Source organism: Caloenas nicobarica, chromosome 9 (assembly GCF_036013445.1).
Source record: "Caloenas nicobarica isolate bCalNic1 chromosome 9, bCalNic1.hap1, whole genome shotgun sequence".
NCBI classification, from domain to species: Eukaryota; Metazoa; Chordata; class Aves; order Columbiformes; family Columbidae; genus Caloenas; species Caloenas nicobarica.
This window is the reverse complement of record NC_088253.1, coordinates 15,074,169-15,097,500: the sequence shown is the minus strand read 5'-3', so window position 1 is coordinate 15,097,500 and position 23,332 is coordinate 15,074,169. Positions and strand designations below refer to the sequence as shown.

The 23,332-nt window shown below is 37.3% G+C and overlaps 1 protein-coding gene across 1 annotated transcript in view; it reads left to right on the top strand.

The window, feature by feature from the left end:
• ZNF536 (zinc finger protein 536) overlaps positions 1–23,332 on the top strand; it is a 183,595-nt gene that overhangs the window by 36,622 nt on the left and 123,641 nt on the right. Inside the window, exon 2 of the mRNA XM_065641111.1 lies at positions 13,904–14,056. Coding sequence (XP_065497183.1) covers positions 13,904–14,056 — 153 coding nt within the window. The remainder of the gene's footprint in view (positions 1–13,903; positions 14,057–23,332) is intronic.

The following is a 23,332-nucleotide window of genomic DNA, read 5'->3' as shown; positions in this document are numbered from 1 at the left end:
TAGAACTTAGGAGACATTTGGACAGGACTTGGATCATCACAAAATGTAGCTTCTGAACTTTAAAATTTGTTGTTTAGAGTGGTGTCACCGAGACTGCAAATGCCCAGAAGTTTTCTGCCAGAGTTCAGTTGTATGAGAAACAACACGATTGTCTTTCATTAGGACTGATCATCGATGTTTTAATTTTTGTTGCATTTGGTTAATTTTCCATTCAACAGAAAAATCTCTAAAAATAATTAAGGCTTATCTATTCTTGCCAATATTGAGGTATCTTGCTGTTTCTGAATATTTTAACCTATCTCTATGAGGACTATTTTTGTTTTGACACCTCTGGAGGGATGAGTAGATTTGGGGTTCTGTCATGTTTCATGATGGATTGCACCACATTTTTACTCTACACTAAAATTCCATTGCTGGCAAATACTCAAAGGGACAGTGGCCTGTTGTTACATGGAGAAACTACTGTAGTTGAAGAAATGAGGGTTGCAAATATAAATTGAAAGAATACATCAAAAGCTCTGGTCAGGAGGACTTCTAGTGCAATCTAGGGTGGTTCAGTTCCCAAACTACACATAAGTGGATTTTAGCACCAAACCTGTTTAACCTTTTTGAAAGTTTTTTGCCACAACAATGAAGCTCTAACTCAAGCATTAGAGGGAAAATCCCTCAAATGACCATGCCAGCCGAAGTCCCTGATAATGCCAGAGACAATAAGTTTGCCTATGATGTTGACAGTCAGATACTACTAACTTATGTTGCTGGTTGTCTGCCATCAGAAGACCCTCAGATATTTAAAACATCTGATGGCTAGCAACTTCCACATCATGGATGAAAAGCGAAGAAAGATCTAGACACATACCATCTCCTATCTATAATTCTGCTTTGACTATGGTCTTTTACGTATTTTTTAGGGAATATTTTCAATAATGCTTACTCATGTAAAGCATTCTTAGCCTGCAGTCTTGCAAGGCATTATCAGAATAAAGATAAATGTGCGGAAGATCACTATGTTTGGTTTCATTTATTGTGATAGTTGTGGTTAAAATGTATATCATGCTGCTGTTTCAGATCACAGTGTTAATTCTAAAAATTACAATAATTATAGGTGGATTATATCTGCATCTTTTCAAATAGGTGACAGAATATGTTTCTGTGCTTTTTTTCCCTAAAGAAAAATTAAAGATAAGAGGCAGGAATTTCAAGTAACATTGCAACATTTAGTTGTCAAACTATGAATGGAAATTGCCATTATAGGGACTGTGTGTTTACTTTCATTCTTCATAAAAACTGTAGCGAAAGTGTATCCAAGAAGAAAGGAATTTCTTAAAAAAAAAAAAAAGTAATGTCTCAGTAGATGAGCAGTGATTCAATGTAACTAAAACAAATATTAATTGAAAATACCTTGGAATATAGAGAAGGAAGTCTGTACGTGTTTAGTGAACAGTGCTCACCAGACAATGCTAGTCTCCTGCAGTTTCATGATAAAACCTAGTGTGATAGCAGTATAAAGTTACTGACCGTTAAGCTGTGGCAGATTTTGGTAGTCCACCGTATATTAAAACGTTTCAGCATGTATCAGCAAGCTCCACTGCCTTGTAGTCAATGGGATTGCTTTTTTGAAACAAGTACATATAATCCTCATGACTGCGCACATATCTGTGGTGAGATATCACAGAATACGTAGCCAGAAAGGAACCATTACTAGTAAAATTGTTGGAATTATTTCCGTTTCATTTGACCAGTTCATACTGCCCTTCACCTTTTCTCAACCCCACACATTACTTTGTTAGGTTGGCCAGTCCCATTGTAGACAGCTTTCAAATGTAATGGATTGCAAGCCAGTTTGTTATGTACCAAATTCTGCATGGGCTTGCCAGGCTATTGGAGTGGCTCCCATTGGTACCATCCTGAAAAGGCATGGAAACGTGTGTCTCCACAAATGCAGTAGCCTGCGTTCTCAGAGTTTAAATTAATCTGTTCACTGAGATGGTGCCTACTGCATAGTCTCAATGTAAGATGGTAATCAGCAAAAATTAGAATCTTAAGACTTTCTGACTTGCAGGGTAAGAGTTTGGGTCTAGGCAATCTCTATAGTTATCCTGATGTATTTGTTTAGATTTTGTTGGATTCAGAGATTGATTTTGTGCACGTAATTCATAGGTTGTTTTGTCACAACTGAGCCAGGTGTTAAAAGTTTCCTATCTGCTTCTCTGGTGTAGTTAGTGTTTTCATCCTATATATTGCAGGTATTTTACTACCGTTCAGAACAGTGAAAATCTGGTGAAAAGCTGGTCTTCCTCCATATGCTGTGGAATTATTCAAGATGTATTTGTGAAACTACTGTCTCTTCCAAATGTGACTCATGTATGTCACCCTGTGGCTCTAAGAAGATGTCTTTTAAATAAGTATGTCCACTTTGAAAGATATGTTATTGCTGAGTCATTTTCTTTAAAGTCAGTGTTACTTCATAAGGGTTAGGTTTTCCCTATTCTTCTACTCTGTAAAGATCTTCTTTCCTGCATATCTTAAATGTCTGAAATAAGATTTCCTTCTGTCAGCATTTAATGTCATGCGAGCTTCATCAGGCTGGTAATTTCATGTTGGTGGATGTTGTGTGATGGTTAGAGCGGTCATTGGTTCAGAAGACACTGATCAGAAAGGATGCAAAATCTTGTAAAGCCATTCTCAGTGATGGGAATCAAACACTCAGCAGAGTGGAGACTTAAAGGTTGTGCTTTGTTAGGAAGGCACTAAGTACCTGCCGCTGCTTTGGGATGTGTGAGGAAACAGGTAGAGCTCCAGGAATCTGAAATAAGGAGGTTTCATCACAGCATTACTTTGTCCTTGCTGTCTACTCTGAGACTGAAGAAATTATTTTAAACACTGTGGTGTAGAAGGCTAAATGTAAGAATTGACCCTGTTCACTTTTTTCCTTCTTGTCCTCAGCTGCGTACTGTTAAGAATTTTGTTTTACAGAAACTGACCCTAGGAATTAATATTTAAGATAGTGCTGTGTGCTTTTGACTGTCCTCAAGAGGATCAGTCAGTACCAAATGCACTCAACTGATTCCAAGTATTTGTATGCATTTGCAATAGTGTGTTAAAAATGCAATCCTGGGATGGATTTCATTGCATCATTATCTGCAATTTTTGCAGCCAGATGTGTTTCCTGTACCTTGCCGCAAACTTTGCAAATTTTGACCTTCATATGAAGTTGTTTCCTCTGTTTGGTAGGCTCCATAGAGACAATGTTTTTCGTTTCTGGTAGAGAAATGTGCTTGCAAATAATTTAGTCCAGATTATCTCCTAATTTTATAGATGCTTCTGATGGGTTAAAATATGTATTATCTGGTGGATTAATGTGGAGGAACCCTAAACAAGTGGAAGAAGGCTTGCAAGAACTTTGTACCATGTTACTATCAGGCTGTATGCCCTTGAAAGTTACCAGTTCATCTTAAGGGGGTGATAAGTACTTTGTACAATGACCTTTGCTTTGCTCAGTCCCCATTATTGCCTCTGTGTTGGTTTCCAGATTTGTGCACAGCCAGTGTTTCTTGTATTTTTGGAGGAACTTGGCTTCCAAGTGCCTGATCTTTTCTTGTCCCCTTCCCCAGAAGAAAACAACTTCTAGGCTTCTGACTAGACCATCTGGACTTCAAATCCCTTTGGCCGATGGTCTTATGGAAAGTACTGTCAGGCTGGGAAACTCAGAGGAGCCTTCCATCAGCCTGGGAACTGTGGTCTGCATAGCTTGCTTAAAAATCAGTGGGCTGTTTTACCTGGTATTGAAAGAGGAATTAACTCACTGAATCTGAGGGAACATCTGTCCGAGAGGTTGATATTTCTCGTTGTTGATGTGGGACTTGATAACTCTCTGGGATTATAGTGATATAAGCAGTGTGATGCGCTGCAGAAGGCCAGCCATGGCAGCACAGAGGCTTTAGAGGAAGGTTGATGAGACCTGCCAGGACTCTGAAGAGCTCCCAGTCACACCAGTGTGTGGGAGGCTGGTTGCGAGCACGTAGCTTTCCTGTGGAAGGGAAGCAGCGAGCAGTAGCGAGTGGCTGGGCACACCCTGGCTTTGATAGCTACAGATGGAGACCTAAAAGATTGCAGGGCCACAGTCCAACACCAGCACATGTAAAATAAGGCTCAGGATTTAGATAACTCTGTTCCAGCATACTGACGTGTGTGGCCACAGTCCAACTCCAACACATGCAAAATTAGTTTCAGGATCATTCCAGCATACTGAAGCCTATGCCTAAACCAGTTATTGCCACAAGCTCAGCTAAATCAGAGGAGAGCGTTCAAAATAGTGTTTTTTCTCCTTTTTTTTTTTTTTTTTAGCCAGTATAATTCAGATGAAAAATTTTGTATTTTTGTAGTAGAAAAGGAAAACTGGATTATTGATATAGCAGCTCCATAGGCAGCATTTCATATTTTTATAGCCCACAAATAGCATGTTATATTTTCAGTGTATTTTAAGGCTATTTTACAAAACATGGATACAGGTTGACCTAGTAATGTGCTTTTTGAGATACATCATTAGTATAAAAAAATTAATGAGCCCATTCATATAATATCATGTTTAAAGACATCATGGTCTCAGTATGCCCACAATACATTGTTTAACCAATGAGAGAAAAAAATACCAGTTGAACTATCCCTTCTCAAGATTAGAAGTTACGCATTTAATCAATATTTTTTCCATTATAGCAAAACTCATGTAATTAACATACTTTATATATAGAAAAAGTGTGTTAGTAAAATAGATTCAGCAGTTCAGAGTTGCTCGTATTTCTTGAAGTACAGCTCATTTTTTGTGAAATGGCGAAAGAAGTTGGAAACTATACTGAAGTGGCATGCACCAAAGAAGTTAAATGAGAGAAAATTAGTTACAGAGGTATTTGTATTAGCTCAAAGCAGTTGTTTAGTTTGAAGGCAGCATGGGAAAGTAAAAAGTAAGAAAATACAGATACTGGAGAAGTCTATGCTATCATAATCTATCCAAATGTAACAGACACCATGACGTTATTCACATTTTGGAGACTCTGTCAGCACCTCTCTATTCAGTAATCTGTAAATGAAATGACAGTCTTTAATTCTTTCTCGTTTTATTGAGGGGGAAGTTAGTAATGTGGCTACCTGTACAGTTGTTTTTATGTTACTGATTCTATTGTTGGTTTCTTTCTTACTGGCGTCTACAGAAAAATGTTCCTGTGATATTTTAAATAATTTACATTTTTCTTTATTGGAATGAGAACCTGTTGCCAGCACTTCTGTGATGATTTTGCCACCCCGTGATAAGATAATAATGAAAAGGGGTTTTCCTAATCAATAGTATGCAAAAACTTCTCCAACGGTACCTGATGCCCTGAGAGCTACTTATAGTGTAGGCAAGTCTGTGGTTCTGACTTGAAAAAAAATGATTTGTTTGGTTTTGGGATGTGTTTAAGCCCAGCAACTCAGGGTGAAACTTGGCTAGTGTAGTTATTAAATATTTCCATACAAGTCCTCAAAAGATTTAAAAATACATTAATGCATTTTGAAAACTATGTGGAGTTGGGTGTTAATTCATGCTTTTTAAAATCTCACAGACTCTGCATTGTTGGGCATATGGGAAGAACCTACACAAAATAGGTTCAGTGCCACTCTCTTCCACCCAGATTCACCATCTTTCCTGCAGTTTATTGACAACATCTTGAAGTTTCTTCACAGTGTAGCGTCTGAAATGGTTCTGTTTGTCTCACATGTAGTTTAGGGATGAGATAAAAGTCATACTGAAGTACAGCTTACCTGTTTGGTTTATAGGCATGTAGAGATGCTAACAAGTGGAAGAAACAGGGTAAGTATGGACCCAAGAAGAAGGCAATATATTCATTCACAGAAGTCCAGTTAACAGTTATTTTAGTTGATTAGCTAGCAACTTCATTTTCTCCCTCATGAAATTGCCTCCACAGATCCTTACTTCTGGAGCTTAATCAGCAGTAGCAATCCATCCCAGGAGTGGGAGATCAGGAGTACTTAATTAAAGAGGGACTGTAAGGCAACTCTCCCAAATTGGATATCTGATCTAGCCTTGGCATCAGGAGAGCAATGCTAGGTAAAAGTGTTTATCAAGCTCCATGTAGCCACTCTGCAAATCTCAGAGATGGGAATATGATGCAGACAGCCTGTAGAAGCTGCTATAACCTGAGTAGTGTGGGCTTTAAGGCCATCTGGTACCTGAACACCTGCCTACAAATAGCACGTACAAATCCAAAAGGTGGTCCAGTTGGACAGCTTCTCTGCTTAGATTCCCCACTGGAATTTTCTCCAAAAGCAGTAAACAATCTGTATGAAGTGTGGAAAGACCTCATCCTCTCTGGTCTGTAATCAAGTGTCCATTTTAATTTTAGGTGACAGGATCAAAGCCAAAGTCAGCCAAAGGTTTGGGTAAGAAAACTAGTGAGGCAGGCTTACATGAGAATTACAGACCACTGCTAGGAGCTAACATCGCTATCAGAAGTATAAATTAAGACCAGAGTAAATTTTGAGGGTAGATGACAAAGAACATCGGCAAAATACTAAGGAAAGATCCATGGGTACATATTTAAGCTCAGTATTGCTGATCCAAAGAGTAAATATCTGCTTTGCTTATGAAGATGCATATTCTGGACAGAGAAGCATAATAAGGTGTTCTGGCAACTTAGATGTGCACTTCTGAAGAAAGCAAGAACACTCAGAAGTTCATCACTGGGAGTAACGAGTGTTATATTCAAAATCGCAAACAGATCCATCATTCTGATAAATGATGAACTACATCCTCTTCTAAAGCATCCACTTTTCCTGCGGAAAGATTATACAAGTCTAGTGGAATTTTGTGAACCTCATCTGGCAGACTCAGTGATTTGGCATCTAAAGTGCTTTGATCTATACAGTCAAATTAAGGAAGTGGGATTTCAAAGCCATGATTTTGGAGTAGCAGAACTGAAAAGCCAGTGAAGGAGCTGGATGGTGGAAGAGTCTTGCATGTGAAGAGGTTAGGAAAGAAGATAGCAGGATTTTGAAACAAACCAGCAAAAATGGTCTTAGAGGGAATCAGGTAGTGATCCACAGTCATTTGCTGCAAGCTCAGCTCTCATTGGTTAGCTGGAGGTTCCGGGATCCAGTGGTGATACCATAAAAGTGAAGACTATTTAACAAAAGACAAGCACTCTCATGGCCATGCTCAGCGTAGTTATGAGGTGTCTGACTTAATTGAAGGACTTTGCAGCGGTCTGACTGCATAAATTGCAACTTACACCTCTTAATTATACCATTTGCTCATGTGAGTGTGATTTTAGAATGGCCTTAAAAGTCGTGAGCACTGGCAAGGATGAAGAAGTTTGATATACCTGCATGTGCATACATTCAAAATCTTCAGCACTCTTTTCAGTTTCATTTTGATTCAATTTTATCAAAACTAATATTTCAATAATATGCTAAGGACCTGATTCAAATGTAAGTGCTGAAGTTTCATTGAATTCAGTAGGGCTGGAGAGGTATGCAGTAGCGAGATTAAAGTTTTAAGCTTACTTCTCATGGTGAGCTAAGAATATGTGTGATTGTTTGCAGGATAATGATATTTAACTGTAATCTTCTTGGGGCATAGACCACATTCCATTGATTTTGTACAACTGAACTCAGTATGGCTGATTAATAAAACAATAAATGCAGAAAATGAACTATTTTGTGTTTTATTAACAATTTGCATTTCATATAGTATTTAATTTTAAATAAGTATAAAAGCATACCCTCAAATGGTAAGATGTAATTGCTGATCATGTATCTCTTTGTTCCAGACACTTTTATAAAAGCGTATGTATTATGTATGATGTGACCTTCAAATGTCATGAATGCGTTGTGCAATAAACTGTCAATATTTGTGGCTATAAGGTACTAGATGACTTTTACAATAATTGGAACAGCTTTATTAAAAGCTTGGATCACTCAGCTGGTTAAAGAGAAAGACACAGGCCAATGTTCATCTGGGAGTTTCCTTCTGCCAACTGTTAAATGAAGGATATTGTAAGGTGCTTAAGATGTTTTCTTTCTCTCTTTTTTTTTTTTTTTTAAAGATACAATTAAAAAGGTCTCATGCAAAAAGTGTTCTCTGCAAAGAGTCCTTTTTTTTCAATATGCTTAATTTTCAGTCCAAACTGAGCTCTGTAACTTAATGGCAAGTAACCAAACCTGGTTTTTAAGTACTACATCTGATTTTCTGTGTTTTGGTCACACAATTCTTCAAACAAATCAGGCAGCTAAAATTATGTACTCAGAAACTGTGTTTGAACTTTGATTATCTTAAAAGATTTTAAAGTTTCAGAACAATTTGAAAAGTAGACTCCTAGGAACTCCAAACCAAAAATTCTATGGGGAATTTGCTGAAGACAAAAAAGAGGATGAGAAAATTTGGGGATAATATACAGCCTCTTGTGTGTTTCTCAGAATGAGTACCATAATGAAAAGCAATAAGACATAACCAACATTTACATATTGTCATGCAAAGTGTTCTGCACCCCTGGGGTGTGAAAACCACCAGTCTTCAAGTGTGTCATGTGCTCCAGGTCTGGGCTTTAGGTGTGTGTGCTGTCGCCTCGTCACCAGCCTACCAGTTACTAACAAATTGCTTAGAGTATGTTGACTCCGTTTCTCTTGTGCTTGAAATAACACCTAGATAGTTCTGTTGTGGTTGTAATAATGGCTAGATAGCTCCTCTGTAGCCCAGGGTATTGGCTGTGATTACCGTTTGCCGCCTTCTAAATGTTGCAAGTCTTGCCTCATATAAATGGTTATGGGCATTTTACTTCAGTTTAATTTAGATTATGTTTTAAATTGAAATCTGCTAATGCACTAATCGGTAGCAGAGCCAGGGCAGTTTCAGCCTTTTGTTTGCCTGTGCGGTTCAGAGGGCTGAGTGGGAATCTGATGTCAGAAGCGATATCTTCTTATTTACCAATGGAACCTTTGGTATAGTCTTTATTTTAGTAATACGAACAATGTGAATGCTGCTTTCTCACTAGTAGGCCTCCTTTCCAATTCTCTTCTAAAATAGCTCTCTGTTTAAACAAATTCTCTGCCAATCCATATTAATGCCTAACAGTTTAAGATTCCCATATATGGTCATTATAAAACCTAAATCCCTGATGAAACAATAGAGACAGCAAGTTGTTCCTGACCTAAGACATTAGTAACTCTTTCCGGAGGCCTAAAATATAACTGTAATATTTAGCAATATTAGACTTTCTTTTTAAGCCATGAACTTCACTAGCAAAAAAGTATAGTGACATCTTCTAATAGGATTCTAATTTCAAATTAAGAGCACTGGGCCAGATTCTGTTCTCAGATACATAAAAGCATGCTAGTTGAAGCTACCTCAGGTATCTAGAAAGATACAGTTAATGATACCCGTAATTATATTCCTATTTTCCACTATTTTGAGTATTATTAAAGCTTTCTCTAAGGAATGGGCAAGAATGGTAAAGCATGTTTTCCCAGAAACTTTGTGTATCCTATACTGCTTCTTAGGGAATGAGGTGGTCGAGTCCAGGCATACTTGCATAAAGGTGTCAGCAGTGACAGCATTAACACACTGAATATCTTCTAACTCCCTTCTTGGTATTTGATCCAGGATATAATTTTTCCTGCCACAAGATGGGCTAATCCAGGTGGTTTATAGATAATAAAAAAATAACAGTGGTCACTGCCACTTCTAGTTGTACCATGTTTCATTAGCTTTTACGGGCAGTTCTAAAGAACTACAAATATTTTGAATTTCAGAAATATATGAAAACCTGGGGGTATGTGGCTTCTGGCCACATTTTTGAAGGGGGTCTTTAATAATGTCTGAAAAATGTGCAAGAGCAAACACATACTTGTGTGATTACCTATTTTGTGAGTTGATTACCTTTTCCGTATCATTGCCAGTTTTTGGCTAATTTGGCAATCCTTGTGTCGACAAATTCCAAGTGACTTCATTGATAATTTAGCCTGCATGAGGACTGCAATTTAGCTCCTTTGAACATGAAAGTGAATCCTTTTTGTGAATCCCTGCACTTTCACATACACACAGCAAATAAATACTCTGGTAAAATTTATGGGACGTGTATGTAGACACTCCTTTGAAAATTTGGCTGCTAACATGACCAAAGTCAGTGCTGCTACCTAAACAACTGAAACCAGGTTTCTTTTTGCCAAAGTAAGCAATGATTTTCTAATCATGTTTAGAGACTCATCCCAGACAGGTAGACCAGTCGTAAAGAACATATAAGGAAATTTAAAATAATTGGTTATGCAGCTAATTGCCACCTTCTGATACGGATGTTAAAGTGAACTTTCTTTCCTTGCCTTTGTCCCATCAGAACATGCGCACAGTCAGTTATTAAGTGTACTTGAGGCATGGTGCGCAAGAGATGTCCCTGTCATACCACCCCAGAAATTGCTTCATGGCTGAATTCCTCTGTGTCCTGTGCCACGAAGCGCTATCTGCCTGCCCAGGTAGAGCATGCATTTTATGCGTTTCAGCTGGAAGTCTCACAGCGGTTGCCTTCTCCTTATGCTGACATGAAGACCGATTTCATATATAGAACAAAATGTTGCTTTTTGCACATCTGTCCATGACTTTTGCTGTGAACAGATGTTTTCAAAGTGAAAGGAAAGCTCAGTGAAAGTAAGTTCAGAGACAAGCCTTGGAAGCCTTATGTCTAGCATGTACATCTATACAATATTTTATGCTCTGTTCTGTTATTTCCTGCACTCGAATCAGGAAAGGTAGGGATGGGCAGGAAGACATTCAGGACGTAGACCTGCCTATAATGGAAGTAGATAGTAAAAAACCCAGTCTAATCGCACGTGCATCGAGTGCACATCATGTAGACCACATAACTCAGTGAACCACAATGGCTGTAAGATAACTGTTCTCTTTCCTTCCTGTTCTTTTATCCTCGGAATTGAGCAGCCCAAAGCCATAGCTCAAATACCAAGTAAATCGTAAATTAATATGCTGGGGTCAATCCTAGTTCTGGTGGTCTGTAAAACGTTACTACAGTTTTGCACAATTTAACAGAACTGAGAGTTCCTACTTAGGAAGGGGATCTCAGTAGCAGGAGAAAGGGAACATCAGAGTTGTAGAATACATGATTACTGGTAGAGCTGAAGATTTTTTATTCCCCAAATACACTGTTGTTGGCATAGTCTGTATTCACCAGTTTGCTTCTTAACCTTTTCGTTGCTGATCTCTTCACCTTTTTGTGTGTCACTTCCCCCCCCCGCTTCACTTTCCATAGATTGCTTTAAGAGACTCAGTACAAAAAAAACTTGGTAACAGAGTCTGTGAGACTTAAATGCATTTCAAAGTTAAGCACATTTGAAACTTAAGTGCCTTGACAAACAGGTATGATTTGCCAAAATGGGCCCCTAGTAAGAAGTTGGGGTAGCATTTGATAGGGAGAGTCGGCAGCCTTGAACATGTCTTTTCATTGTTTAAAATAAAAGAACTTAGATGTAAAGCTGCTCATTCAGGTAGCCATGGCCTCCAGCACTTCGGTGGGCTTTGTAGGCAGAGGAATTCAAAAGAAACCCCCTCAGCCCAGCTTTAAAGTCTTAGGAATGCTTTCACTGTGGGAAGAAAAATTCTTCAAGGTAAGGCCTCTGTTGGAGCAAAGCCTTTGGAGCTATCTACTGTATGTCTACTTAAATCTAAAAGAAAACTCTTCAGACCACCCACATCTTTCTTTGCTTCATTGTTGTTTTCAGTTTGCTTTTTCAGAGGGATTAGTGCTAGAGTAAACTCCATCGTCTCGCTGCCTTGAAAAAATTCAATTTTGTGTAAAGTGAAAATTAGACTCTTAAATCTGCAAAGTGAGCTGTTTATCTTACAAATTTATTCTTTTTTATTGGGCCACACATATTCTAGATAGAAAGATAAAAGGCAAATGGATAACAAGGCATCATTTAGAGTGACATATAGCAAAACATAACTAGTAGACTTATTTGGTAAATTCCTCCTGAGTGGCTTGTTAGCTTTATCTATATATTTATCTATAAAGCTCATATAGTATTTATTGAAAACCAAAGTAAAATCCTGCAGTCTATCATCATGCATTCTGTACTTTGCACTTCAGCAACATCTTTTGCACTCAGGAATTCATTTTTTCCTGAAGCAGCTTAAGACGTGATTATATACAACTTTTGGGAGGAAAGAAAAGGGGAAAATCTAAACTCTTTAGGAAGATTGCAATTATAGACTAGCACCTATATGTGTTTTCCTGAACTAAAGACAAAATAAACTCTTGCGTTATGCTACTTTACATACTTGTGAGTAATTCAAAATGACAGTTACTAGCTTTCTAACTTAAATATCGTGCTTTAACTCTGCTGTTTAAGAACAATCAGAAAATGTCAAACAAGACTGTGATGTGAAAACGATCAGATTTTGTCTTTTGAAAACTAGCAATAGCTTGATTACATACAGGACTGAGATAAGCATTTTTTTATATACATATATATTTTAATCACTCTATCATCCCCTTCTTTCAGCTTTAAGCTAAATAGTTTAGAGAGACCATTTTATAATAAATAATGAAATGGCTGTTAGTGTTACCTTTTCCAGAAATGTGGTATTTGGGTCTCTGCTGCTGTATGAATAGTTTTTATTAGAGCCAAATGTTTAAGTCTTTCTCATGTCCCATCACTTCCATTTAAAAGGCAATGCTGTGTAAACTGCACTATGTTTCCTGACAGCTTTAGTTACATATCAAATGGGTAAAGACAGAACATTTTTAGTCAGTAGTTTATGGTTGAAATAATCAAGACTCTGCATGCACATTTTAACTATATGCTCTCCACCTCAGTATCACCCAGATAGCTTTTGCATAAGCGCGTGATGATGTGTCCATGTGTATTGTGCCTCTGTGACAGGCCAGTAGCATAAATCCAGTTCAGAATTTCAGCATTTGCCATGATACTTTTTGGTGAAATCGTAATTGACACGTGTATGTGATATTACATGACCCTGTAAGTACAAGATGATAGATGAGTCTTGTGTGTTTTGAATAATGACATTTTTTAAATGCCCTGCATTTTTGCAATTTTTATGTCAGTCTTTTGTAAGTTATTTTGCTCATAGCCTGCTTGGATAATAGCAGCTTATTCAAGATGGCTGAGAATGACTGTTTCTTTATATCAGGAGAGAGAAGAGATGTCCTGGAGTCTCACCCATTGTATTACAATGCAAAGAATAAATATAGCTGTGAATACTGAAGGAGAAAAGTCGGGAGCTGTGGATGAGAGGGAGACAAATTCCCCCTCATATGACCAATTTTTTCCTTGCCTTTCCCACGATATTGGGTCACTCACTTGGTCATGTGTTGTAACTCCAATGCTGAAATGTTGCAGAAGGAAGTTGATTAGCTTTGTATGTAGATGTCATCACTGCTGTTCAACCCCCCATCACTGTATTTCTGTTATTTTGGGTGGTTTTATATATTGTTGCAAACTTTTTCCTTCTAAAAGCATACATATTTTCACAATACTTATAAATTAAATAGATTCAACAAAACAACAATCTAAAACTTTTTGGGGAAAAATTAATAGGAAGTATACAAAAGAAGAAATCAAACCAGATGCTGACACAGCTGTTTCTTTTCTTGTATAATTCAGTTCAATATAAAGGTACCATATGCTGCTTAAAATGATGATAGGAAAGATGAAATAATTTAAGACAATAACAAGAAAATACATGAATTGTCAGCATTCTGTCAGATTTAAAGGATGAAATAGACAGGTGTGGTATTGACATGTTTAACTTTGTGTTGTGTTAGCAGTTTTAGTGAGAACAACTTCTGACGTGCTGAAGTGATGTGAGAACATTTCTGTGTTGCAGACATTGGAGAAGAAGCTGGGAGATCTGCAGGAGTCCAGCAGCCAGCTTTGCTGAGAGACAGGAGCCTTGGTTCTGCCATGAAAGACTGCCCATATTGTGGAAAAACTTTCAGAACATCACATCACTTAAAGGTCCACTTGAGAATACATACAGGTGAGAGCGACAAGTGAGCAAAGCACCGTCGACACATGCCATGTGTGAGGGGGTTAACATGATACGTGGCTACCAGCCGTAATTCCCAGCGTAGATTGGGACTTATTAGCTGGAGAAAGTCTTTTGAGAAAGATATGTGACAGTCTTAAATAAAAGCACAAGGAATGTGTTGTTGGATAAAGACCACTTTAATAGAATCATCTTTTCCCAGTTGAGGTTATTTCTGTCTCCTCCTCTGCTTCATCACTGTTTCCTTCAATTACCCTTGTCCTTTAATAGGCATAAGCCTATTGGTTTCAGACTTAGTTATACTAACTGCTTCAAAGGCCTTCCTTAGCATCTGCTTAGGGATTCTGTATGTTTTTTGCAGAGTTACTATTTTTGTTCTGTTTAGCATGCCCATTTTTAACCTCTCACTGTTCATATGAATACATCAGCTTCATAGATCTACTTTTTTTTTTTTTTCGCTAGAACTCAACCCCACTTAGTACTTGTAAGTAGTAAAAAATATTAATAGCATGTTTTGCACAATGATAAAACTTACCATGTTTTCTTTTAGTAACAGTCACAGAATTTTTACCCTACAGACACCTACTACTGGTCTGGATTCTCTCTTTATTTTGGCATGTCATTCCTTGAGTGGACTTCTCTTGATATCAGTAAACAATAAACACTGAGTTGAAATTATAATACATTGTTGGCTTAAAAGTACATGTGTGCATGACAAGATTCATGTAGACACACAGTATATGTTTAAAAATACTTACTCTATCCATAATTAAAATCTGACATACAGTGTTGATATCCTCAGGTCCTGTTGGAATCACTAGATATTCTGTATATAGCTCTATGATATTGGTTTCTTCCAAGTCTTAGGTATTGTAGTAGTGTTTGGGGAGCGCATGCAAACCTGGAGATATAGGATACATTACTTCTCTTTGGAAACTGATGTAGTTGGCACCATAATTGTGGAGTCATTTTCTTTTTAAGCCATTTTAAATAAATTTCAGAAATTCACTGCTGCTTTCCTAATTGGTAGGTAAAATAAATAGCATGAAGAAATAATTTCCAGTTGTACCTCCTACTTGAAAAACTTTGCTTTTAATTTTTATTTCATTGAGATACCAGATGAGCAGTATTTTCCTCCCATCCCAAAATCAGCAGTCAAGTATCTCCTATGTGCTTGCACAGATGTAGTACTTCATGTTGGGTTTGCAAATGTGAGGCCCAATTTTGAAAAATTGAAAATGAAGGCTGAAAATTATTTAAAGGAAAAAAAAAATCATTGTTGAGATGGGAAAGTTTGTTTGTTGTATTTTTTTAATTCTTTTTTTGGATTGTGGAGTAAGAGTAACCACACTGATTTGATCTAAATTTTAAAATTCGGCACCCTAAGGTAGTTTTGTCTCATTGGCTTGCAAACCACTTAGGGCAGGAATATTTTTTTCTTTGTGTTGGACTTTGTGAAAAAAAAAAGAGTGAAAACCCTATTTGTATGCTCTGTAATGTAGTAGAAGTAAATAAATGGTAGTTATTTTATTGGAAAATAATCTCGTAACCATGAGATTGAAACAGTTTGACATTTTTAGTATTGGAGATGCAAAGAAAAATTCTTTAAAAGAACCTGAGGATACCTGTCTCTCCCTTTTGCTTTATTAGACAGTGGTCATTTTGTTCTTGTTTTAAGGATGGCAGTGACTATGCATTTGGTAGTTGTGGCTTAGAACTAATGGAAAGTAAATCAATTGCAATGGAAATATTCCATAAAACTTGCATATTAAAACTGACTAAATAAAATTAAAACAAGAAAAAATAAACCATGTATAAAATAACAAAGAAAAAATAAAGAAAACATCATACAGACTGTTGAAACAACATTTGCAATATATTTAAAAATCATTATAATTTTAAAATAGATAAAGATCAATTTCCATTAGGTTGAGAACAAAGTATTTGCTAATAATGACAAGAGTGTGTTTAAACGGAGCAATGTTTTACATATTGGAAATAATCCTAATAAATATTATAAAAATGTAAATTTGCAAATTACTAGAGTTATTAAATAAAAATTATGTTTCTTTGCAGTAAATGGAAATGATGTAATAGATATCAGTTATTAAACAAATATTGGTTAGCTCATACTTATCAGGGACAGTTTCCTGCCTTTTATGTCACACTCTGTCTTTATTATATGCCTGGATCATATAACTGACTGATAAAAAACACTTTACTGTGTTTCTCCACTACATTAACTCAATTACTGTTCTTGTTCTCACAGCACCTGTTTGTTAGAGATGAGCTCAAGCAGTTCAGCAGAAGTCAGGTTCCTTCGAACATCTGTGGGGTTGGAGGCACACACGTTGGTTGGTTTGGTACGCGTGCCAAGACAAGACCCAAAGTCTGATCCAGCCAGGAGGTGCTTCTGTGGAAATTGGCCCAAAAAAAGCTAGAGAAGAATTATGTAGTGGCTTGAGTTGCTTCTTTTTTCCATTGGATATTTCTGGGTTGCAACCTTCTCCACACCGAGTCTCAGTTTCTGTGTAGTTTGCTAACATATAGTAAGCTTCTGAAGGAAAAAACTAAACAAAACAAAACCCCCCAAGGTTTTATTTAGCGTGCTCAGTGGAGTCCAAACACACAATTGTAGAGGATTTTTCTTCTTACAGACATTAGAACTGTTGTAGCGCTCCTGGAGATGACTTATGTGACCAGTGAGTAGAGATGGGCTGATGGTCCTGCTTCCTCAGAGCTACCTACTGCAGCTCACAGAAACTCACTGTGTGAGGAGATGCAGAAACAAGGGCAGAGCAAGGATGCACCAGTAGTGCAGAGTAGACATGTGGGTGGCCTGGCCACTTTGAGCTTCAGGCTTCCTGGTTATAAAATAATATATAATACAGTAGAGAAGGTTATAACAGAAGGCTTGGAGATGTTCAGACTTAGTGAAAAGGAAAACCATCTAAGTATTGCAAACCCATAATGTGCCATGTATAGACACTTTCAGAGTTTCTGTTTTTCCCCTCTCAGGGCAGCAATTTAAGTTTCCTTCATTCAGGGAGCTGGGCATCTTCTTTACGTTCTTTAGCACTTTCAATTCCCACTGAAATCAAATAAATGAGTGTGGTTTTTTGACTGCACAGAAACAGTTAAGTGTAAAAAATTAAAATTTCTTATGTCCTGTCTTTGGCAAGTGACATATTATGTAAAGGCTGGTTTCAGATTAGCTCTAGCACCTCTTTGCACCTTGTGTTAGCATCCAGAAACTATTGCAGCCGTAAACCAGTTTGGGTTTTGTGGTCATTAGGTGCTCAAGTGTATTCCCAATATGACTGGCACAGTTAAATCCCTTGATTAATGAAAAAATAATAATATGCCTAAGCAAAGGAGAGCCCTTAAGAAGGTTTGGTTTGTGCTAAACAGGAGACAAAACTCAGCCAGGCTGTGTCCATTGACTGAGAGTATGTTACAATATGTATGACACACATCTTACATGTTTTAGGTGTATTATATACATTTACAATGTCACTGCATTTTCCCTTGGAAATCTGAGGAGCCAATTTTAAAACTTCCTGAGCTGAACTGATGAAATACAGTAAAAATGGTGCGGTTTTAAATGAATTCAATTCACATTTTCTTCCTAAAAAAAGACTGCCTGTTGCCATTCTCTGAAAGCGCTTGTAGTGGGATGAGCAATATGAATAATTAAGGAAAATGGGTATGTGTGCTCCAAGAGGAGACAATTTTGGTATTGAACATCCTTTATTCTTACATTTCTAAGATGAACTAAAAGGACTTTTCATTTCTCTAGATTCCTCCAGATTTCCCATCCTTAACATTGTGCAGCATGCCTTTTCTCCTGTCTTAATGACATCCCAAACTTTTGTTGAAAATAATTGATTGAATTTAAATTTCCTTAAAAGTTTAAGAGGTAATGTTACAGTATAAATTTCCTACCAAACACTAAGTAGGGAAATATCCATTAGTGAAATTAACTACAGTTTCTAGGTAGCTAACAATGTGCAGTATACAGTAGGGCATGGCTAATGAACACTGCAGTGGGTGATATTTCATTATACAAATTAATGCTCACATTTTAATGGGAAAGTCACATAATGAATCTCAGCTTCAGTGACAGCAATTAGAGACACAGATTGTCCCCTTCTGGACAAGGCACTGTTTAGCAATAAGCAGCTGTGTAAAAAGTCTTCAGGTTTACAACATATATATATGCTTTGGGGGAATTAGTGTACAGTTTATATTAATGTACTGAATCTTCCCTGCAAAGTAACAACCATATTTATCTCTCTGCCTTTTAACTAAGTAAAGACATGTAAAAAGACTAAATAAATATTGCAGATGAGATATAAATAAAGGAAAATATTCAATTAAAAACTTTATAAAATTAAAATATTGTATTTTAATGCCTAGTGCACAATTGAAAAATCTTTAATAAACTGAGTCAAAAGCATCAAAAGTCTGTCCTTTTACAGGATAGGGGTATTTCATCTTATGGAGAAAAATCACTAGTAAAGGAAAGTAGTAAAGAGAAGAAGTTAACTAGTATTTCTGACAAACAGATTAATTGTGTGGTGAAACATGTGCAGGATCCAAAAATAATCCTACAGAACCTTTGATATTCCATTTGGTTTAAAAAGTGTGAAGTGAATGATTAGAATGATAAAAGAAATTACCGTGTAAGAATAGGCATAATAATGAACTAATTAAACCATACAGCAATTCATTTCTAAAATATCTACTGCACAATGGGTAAAATAGGTTATCAATAACTGTTTCAATGGTAAAATAAAAAATGCTGGAAAATGTTTTCAATATTTTCATTAAGCACTGTTCTCTGGAATTATGTTTGATTTCATTCGCTTTGCATAAAAGAAAACTCTAGCTTATTTAGAAATGTGCAGGATCAAATTGCGACACGCATTGTCCCTGAGTGGCTGCCAAAGCAGGAGGTGTTGGGGTTCTTGTGCCGATGCGCAGCCCTCACGGCACTGAGGGGCAGCACTGGCAGGGGCAGTGGGGCACAGTCCGCAAACAAACCCCATAAGAAATCTGATTTTAAAAGGAGGGGGGACATTCAGCGGGGAAGTGGAGTGTAGGGTGCAGTACAGGTTTTTAAGCAGCTGCATATTAAGTGTGAAAAATGAATAAACAAGGCCACAGCACTAAATATAAATAGATATTTAAGAAGTACAGAGATTTGATAAGGGAAATTAATAGTAAAAATATGTATGTGGGTATTAGGGTTATGGAGAACAGGGTAAAATTCTGTAGATCTGGCAGGTTTAACAATTGGTATCTTGCTAATACTGGACAAGAACGGATAAAAAATCATCAACCATGGTATAGGAGACTAAATACTCTTCTGTTCTCAGAAAGAAACAGGATGGTTTTTACAGTTATTTTCCAATGATGCAATTTTGCCTTCAAGTATTGGGGCTATTATGCTGTAGCCCACTACATTTTAGTATTTTTTAGAATGAATGAGACTGGATAACTTATAGATAAAGTCTTAAAAACCCTGGCTGAAGAGCTCTCCAAATCAAAGTTCATTTAAAAAAACAAGTCTTGGAACATAGATCAAGTTCCAGAGCACTCAGTAGTAAAAAAGCTCTGGCTATTCTAATATTTCCAAAAATAAAAATATTAATGCCTTGATATTATAAATGGACTACCCTGACACAAGTTTTGGGTAAAATTACAGAATGAATTTGTTAACTAATTAAGAATTGGTAGCATAGTTAATTCAATTTTATTTAATGAAAGTAATTTTTATCGAGTTTCTCACTTTCTCTCGAGGCTTGTGAAAGTAGCTTCTTCTATGTGACAATCCCCCCTCCACCAAAAAAACCTGGTATGCAGAGATGAAGTGGTACATAAATGGAAGTTCCACAGCAGTGCTTTCACTCCATCTATTTGGTATTTTATCATTATTTGGAAGGGTATATAAAATCACTGTTGATAAAATTTACCAATGGCACAGGAATGGTAAGATGCTAAAAATCATGGAGAGGCACTGATTTGTCACTTAGTCAAGTGTCTCTTTTCAACAATATGAATTTTAAATAGCAAAATATAAAGGAACTAATACTAGATGTGTCGATGAACTGGGCCTAGGATTATGGTAGAGAACCAGCAGAATATGCGCTGTTAGTGGATTGCTATAGCTATGGATGTAAACAGTCTTGGACTGTATAAGATTAATATCCAGTTGAAATTTCATCAAAGTTTTTGTGGGTGCCCATAATTTAAAAGAACATTGAAAAATTGGGAAGGGTGTTCCACTCAAGAGTGAGAGAAGGTGACGAGATGACTGGTTTGCCATCTGCAAGTATCTTCCTTGGGGAATAGATTTTTTTAAATAAAAAAATCTGTTGAATCTAGCAGGGAAAAATGTAGCAGTGTTCAATGGTAGGAAGCTGACTCTGGACAAATTCAAGGTAGAAATGAGGCACATATTTTGAGTAGTTGACTTAACCAGTCAAACAGTTTTCCTAGGGACGTGTTGGATTCTTCTTCTTTGCTGTGGTAGAAACAGAATATATTCAAACTAAAGTAAGTTTTTTTTTCAAATTGTAGTTATAGTTTGATGCTGGAATTACCATGTGAGGATCTTTGGCCAGTGTTGTACAGCAGATCAGACTAGATGATTGTAATTGTCCCTTCCGCTTTTAAAATCTGTAAATCTATTTGTAATCTGGATGTGGTCTCCTTGCACAGCCTGTAGAAGATAATTCCTATGACTAGTATGATCAGATCACATCCTGAGCAGGATTGGCGATAGCTTGCATAAACGTCTGTGTTGTTTATAACACCTACTACACAAATAGGCCTGTTTCTACTGGGAAATATGTCTGTTTCCATTTACCTACCAAGCTTTTGTGCAGATTTTACAAGTAGCATTGAATTTTTATTGTTTTACTGTATCCTGATATAAAAGAGTCCTTGTGAGATGTCTTGTAAAAGAGAGCGGTAGGCAGATTGGAACTGTGATATGTTGCCCAGATAAGTTATTCTCTATAAGATGTATGTGTATATATATATATATTTAATTTTACACACTGGAACATTCTTTCCACTCCATTGTGAAAAGGTTTGCATGGATGCAAACAGGGCAAGAGAATTAGTAATATCAGGATGGTCCTTACCTTTGTGAACAACGAAAAATTACTCTGGGATATGAAATGCAGAAAATTATTTCGAAAAAGTCCCTCACTCCTACACGGCAATGTTAATTTATATGAATTGATATTAAGTGTTAAATAACTCATCCAATCACTGCTCTTGGCAATATAACCAGGGTAGTCATTACACTAGGTTGAATTCTCTGAAACCTTCCTCAAAGTATGAGATACAAACAGGTTGTATTCTAACAAGAATCACAGCCTACCTCTCTTGTCCCCTACAGTATTCTTTGGACATATAATATTGCAGTTGCTGATAAAGTCCTGGAAATTAGTGGCGCTTTGGATTTACCATTGAAACTGGCTTGGGTTTTGGTTAGTTTGGTTGAGGTTAGTTTGGGCTTTTTCCCATAGCAGCTTATAACTCTGTTTTATCATTTGTACAGGGACTTACCCAGGGCATAGCTTGTTGTTAATTTGAAAGGGTGAAATAGCATCTAAATATCTGCACAATTGCTGAATTCAGGAAATACTGACACATTAAATATAAGATTCAAAGGTAATTTACTCCATCCTACTCCTTTCTCCCAGTGCCTGCCCTTGAAATAGCAGTGCTAAGATTGCTTTGAAGTAAACTAATCACTGCCAATATTTGGATCTAAAAGAGAAGAGAGAGGTTTTGAATAGTTCCCTTTGAACAATGTTATTTGGCCAGTCCTGTATTGTAAAGGTGGCACAGTGTGTTGCTACATGTTGAGTTCAATTTCAGACCTTCGGCTTTAGATCTCATTTCTAGCCATGCAAGAGTTGGGAGCACCACAGAGACAGTGAACCAGGGCTAGGAGAGATTTCCGCTTTTTATCACGCTGTCTCAGTCAGTGTCTTCTTTCAGGCCAATGCCTATCGCGTTGGTGGCAAGCTGCTGAAAGGAAGCTCACTCGGTGGAGAGGCAGAAAATATAATGACTTCAAGGCTTAGCAATTCAGAAAGCGTTGTTGTGCCCAGTGCTGAAGACGGAAGGTACTTTAGAAGTGCAAAATATTACTAGTATTTCCTCTATTTAGCATATTTTAATCCACTTATACCCATTTTTACATATATTTATTGAACAACTCCTGCATGTTTTCAGCAAGGTCAGTGCAGCCTGTGTTGCAGACTTCTCCTCCTCCCTGCAAAAGTATTTGTCCAATGGCTGACATAGTGCCTGCAATGCTGGGACACACTTTGAAACGGTGTCACTTGATGTGCAATGTGAACACACACTGAACTATCATTAGAATAATAGGAAGCACTAAATATAATTGTGTTAAAGATTTCCATAAAGGCATAGGAGATGCTGATGAAGAACTTTTCAATGAAGCAGAGTAAAAACTCAAAAGTGAGAGCATTTAACCTCATAAAGTCTGGTACTTGTTTTTCACCAGACTGATTTCTTCTTAGGCAACGCTTGAAATACCTATGTTATGTCAGACGTCACTAGTGATGGTCAATAGTAACCGGTGGGACAAACAGCAGAACAACAGAAAGTGACTCAAAAACATTGCAGTATGTACATGCTGTAAAAGCAATATTAACATTTGTCCACGTTCTGACTGGCAGCACAGCTGTCAGAGTTTGCACACTCCCAAACAGCCTTGCAGAAATGCAAACAAATCGACATCCAGTGTGTTCCATCCTCTCGTCCCTATCCTGAAACACCCGCGATGGGGGCGTGTGTGCTCAGAGTCTCACCTGAGGCCAGGGAAGCCCAGGCAGACGTGATCCGTCTCCGTTTAGTGGGTTTTGCACATCAGTAGGAACTGTTTGCTTTTGCACAACTCCCACTGAAACACCGCCCCTACTTCTTGCTGGTGGAACGCCAGAACTTAATTAGGTGATTGTAGAAGACTCAGAAGTTGCACTGAAATGTTTAAATCTGATTTCTTCTGTTAAACTGTGTGGACCTAGGCCTAAAGCACGAACCATGCTAATTACTACCTCTTGCTCTCCTGAACACCTCTTGTTTGAGGTGCTGCACTTTTCTCCTCTAAAAAGGTCGATTAATGTGGTTGGCGTAAAGCTCTCATGTCTCACCGTTTAGCTTTAGGATTATAATATGGATTTTGAATTTCCATTGCTCGTAATTTACTTCAGCCCC